This window comes from Rhinopithecus bieti, unplaced genomic scaffold (genome assembly GCF_001698545.2).
Source record: "Rhinopithecus bieti isolate Rb0 unplaced genomic scaffold, ASM169854v2 scaffold_7398, whole genome shotgun sequence".
In the NCBI taxonomy this organism is placed as follows: domain Eukaryota; kingdom Metazoa; phylum Chordata; class Mammalia; order Primates; family Cercopithecidae; genus Rhinopithecus; species Rhinopithecus bieti.
In genome coordinates, this window is record NW_016805783.1 from 1,831,049 (window position 1) to 1,834,194 (window position 3,146).

At 45.3% G+C, this 3,146-nt stretch overlaps 1 protein-coding gene across 2 annotated transcripts; it reads right to left on the reverse strand.

Annotated features, from left to right (window-relative positions):
• Nucleotides 1–6: 6 nt before the first annotated feature.
• On the reverse strand, nucleotides 7–2,440 carry LOC108530704 (cTAGE family member 5-like). Of its 2 annotated transcripts, XM_017873726.1 has the most exons (2): nucleotides 855–2,440; nucleotides 7–725 (listed from the first exon to the last, which is right to left on the reverse strand). In XM_017873726.1, the coding sequence occupies exons 1-2, from the start codon at nucleotides 2,386–2,388 to the stop codon at nucleotides 19–21; spliced, it is 2,241 nt and encodes a 746-aa protein (XP_017729215.1). In that variant the 5' UTR covers nucleotides 2,389–2,440; the 3' UTR covers nucleotides 7–18. The 2 variants fall into 2 exon arrangements, with proteins under 2 accessions (XP_017729215.1, XP_017729214.1); XM_017873725.1 differs by having other exon boundaries at nucleotides 7–2,440.
• Nucleotides 2,441–3,146: the final 706 nt, after the last annotated feature.

The following is a 3,146-nucleotide window of genomic DNA, read 5'->3' on the forward strand; positions in this document are numbered from 1 at the left end:
GGATCTTCAGTAGCAGGCTCATTTGAAGGCAGACTCAACCCTGAAGGGAACTCGCTCTACCTTCAGAATGTGTGGGTGGGGGAAAAATGCAGGTCTTGGGGGAAGGTAAGGAGGAAAACCCCTCGGTGGATAGACATTTCTCACTGCAAATGGAGCACGTGGTGGACCTGGGACACCCCTTGGTGGAAAATAATATGGAGAAGCTCCAAACATGGTTCCTGGAGGAGGTGGAGGGAAGGGAGGTCCTCTTCTCATGAACGCGCCCCTCACATCCACTGGCAACAATGGACCTCTGACTGGAGCGAGAGCTGGAGGAACAAAGCCAGGGCCAGTTGCTTCATTTTCAGCGGGGAGAGATGAATCAGGCACATTTAAATTACCAAGATTGTCTTTGGTATCATTTCTACCGGATTCGATTTCTGAAGGCATTGACCCATCCATTTTATCCGAAGAAGGCAAATTAAAACTTCTGAGTTCTGCTGGTCCAGAGCGTCTAGCAGAATTAGAATAAAATGTGTCTTGCCTTTGTGGGGGAAGAGCTGAATCAGGATATGATTGTCCTGGTGGAGGAACCATCATCCTACGGTCCTGTTCCCGCGGAGGCGACAGGGGCCCAGTGTCAGAAGGAGCCCTGTGAGGACTGGTTAACCTCTCACAGCTTGATTCTCCTCTTTCATTGGTAATCTGATGGTCCAGAGGATTCCCTGGGCCTCTTGGGCCTCTTCCTCCTCCCCTTGGAAGCAAAGGTGAGAGTCTCAGTGGACCCTCCAACAAAGTTGGAGGATAGAGAAAAGCTCTCCTTTCAGATGAAGGCCGACCCAGTGGAGAGGGACCATATGAGGAATGCTCTCTGCCAAATGCTGTATTTGGAACATCAAGTGCATAAGGATCTTTTTCTAAAAGTTTCATTTTAAACTCTGTTTCAGCTAATTTTTGTCTGTTGTGAGCATTTTCTTTCCTTAAATCATTGAGGTTTCTTTCAGCAGTCCAAGCTGCCAAACAATTACCATGTACTTTTTTCTCATAGGAAATAATCTTCCCTTGATAAAAATGAAGAACTCTCTCAAAGTCTTCTTCAAGATCTTTGGCTCGCTTTCTGCAGGTCTCCAGCTCTCCAGTGCCATGGCTGATCGTTTCGTCTACTTTAGAAAGGTTCTCTTTCTCTAACGGGTAATTTTCCTCTACCAGTAATTTCCTGTATAGCTTCATTCCATTTTCTTGATATAATTCTGTCATTACCTTAAGTTTCTGTTGAAGCTTCTGATTCTCACTTTCAAAGTGTGTGTTTTCCGACTGCAAAGATGCTTGTTCCGTCTGAAGGTTTTTAATATGCTCTCTGAGCTCTTTCTTGGTTTTATCAACTTCAGATAACTGAATATAAAGTTCTTTTCTTTCTCCTTCTAAGGTTGTTAACAAAGTGTTTAACTTAGCTGCACGAATCAGTTCCTTCAAAGCTCCTTTCGGAGGATTATCTAAGTTAGCACCATCTTCTGATTCACTGTTCATTTCGAATTCCAAGTTACCATCATCCATTATGTCTTCTCCAAGTATAGCACCCAGTTCTTTCATCTTTCGCAAGCGTTCAGTCAGAGTCTCGATGTGATTTTCTTTATCATTTAGAACTTGTTCCACGTGTACTTTGGAGTCTTCACATGTTATTTTCTGTTTATTAAGTTCGCTCACTTGTTCTTTCCATACTTCAGCTTCTTGCAAAAGCTGTTTCTGGCTTTCCTGACGTTGAGAATTTTCATTCAAAGCCTCTTGTACTGCTATCTTCAGTCGTTCTTCATTCATTTGAAATCTCTTCAAGGTCATTTTGGCTTCAGCTACTTGAGATTTGAGGGATTTTGACTCATCTTCTAGAGACTGTATGCTTTTGGAAATATCCGCCATCAATTCATCTTGTTCAGAATGTTTAGATTTCTCTTCTTTTAACTCTTTTTCTAGACAGAGTATTTCATGCTCAAGTTCAGAATTGGACCTGTTCAGCTTTTCACAGGTTGCCTCCAGACTTTGTGCTTCTGTTGCCTCCTTCTCAGAGCTGGCATCCTCTAAAGATGACTCTACTTCATAGGCTTCATACTCTTTTTGAAGAAGGCTAAATTTTTCAAGTAGTCTACATTTTTCTTCAATTAGTCCAGAAAGCGCTTCAGCGAGCTTTTTCTCTCTTCCCACATAAAGCCGACCCCTAACCGATCTAAAACTTCTCCACAAGAAAAAGGGAACAGCAAAAAATCCAACGACAGCTGCACATATCACCAATCCCCATGGAAAACCATAAGGAGTCGAATCTGGTCCCCTGCCTTCAGGTAGTGCTGCCACAACCCTGCGCGGCTCCTCCAGGAGCAGCCCCCAGTAAGGCTGAGGGGTAGCCCCGGGCTCCTCCATAGCGCCAAGGCTGCTCTGGCAGTGGCCACCGCAGTAACCCAGGCCTGTCGGGGCCACAAGAAGCACCTAAGAATAGGCAGCCTTCGGTTAGGAACAGAATCTGCACCTGGCAACCGGAGCAGACCACTGAGGTGCCAGCTGCGGGGGGGGCTAGTGGACATGGGAACCTACAGGCCTCACAGGCCCATAGAAAAGGTACAGTAAAAATATAGCATAAAAGATTTTTTAAAAAAGATATGCTTCTGGCCGGGCGCGGTGGCTCAAGCCTGTAATCCCAGCACTTTGGGAGGCCGAGACGGGCGGATCACGAGGTCAGGAGATCGAGACCATCCTGGCTAACCCGGTGAAACCCCGTCTCTACTAAAAAATACAAAAAACTAGCCGGGCGACGTGGCGGGCGCCTGTAGTCCCAGCTACTCGGGAGGCTGAGGCAGGAGAATGGCATAAACCCGGGAGGCGGAGCTTGCAGTGAGCTGAGATCCGGCCACTGCACTCCAGCCTGGGCGACAGAGCGAGACTCCGTCTCAAAAAAAAAAAAAAAAGATATGCTTCTATAGAGTACTTACCATAAATAAATGGAGTTTGCAAGATTGCAAATTGCTGTGGCTGAGTAAGTGGTGAGTGAATGTGAAGGCCTAGGACATTACTGTACACTACTGCAGCCTTCACAAGCACTGCACATGTAAGCCACACTAATTAATTAAAATTGTTTTATTCAATATAAATTAACCTTAGCTTACTGTAACTTTTTTGCTTTA

Coding starts and splice junctions, on each gene's coding strand:
- LOC108530704 (XM_017873725.1), bottom strand. CDS start 2,388: ATGGAGGAGCCCGGGGCTACCCCTCAGCCTTACTGGGGGCTGCTCCTG.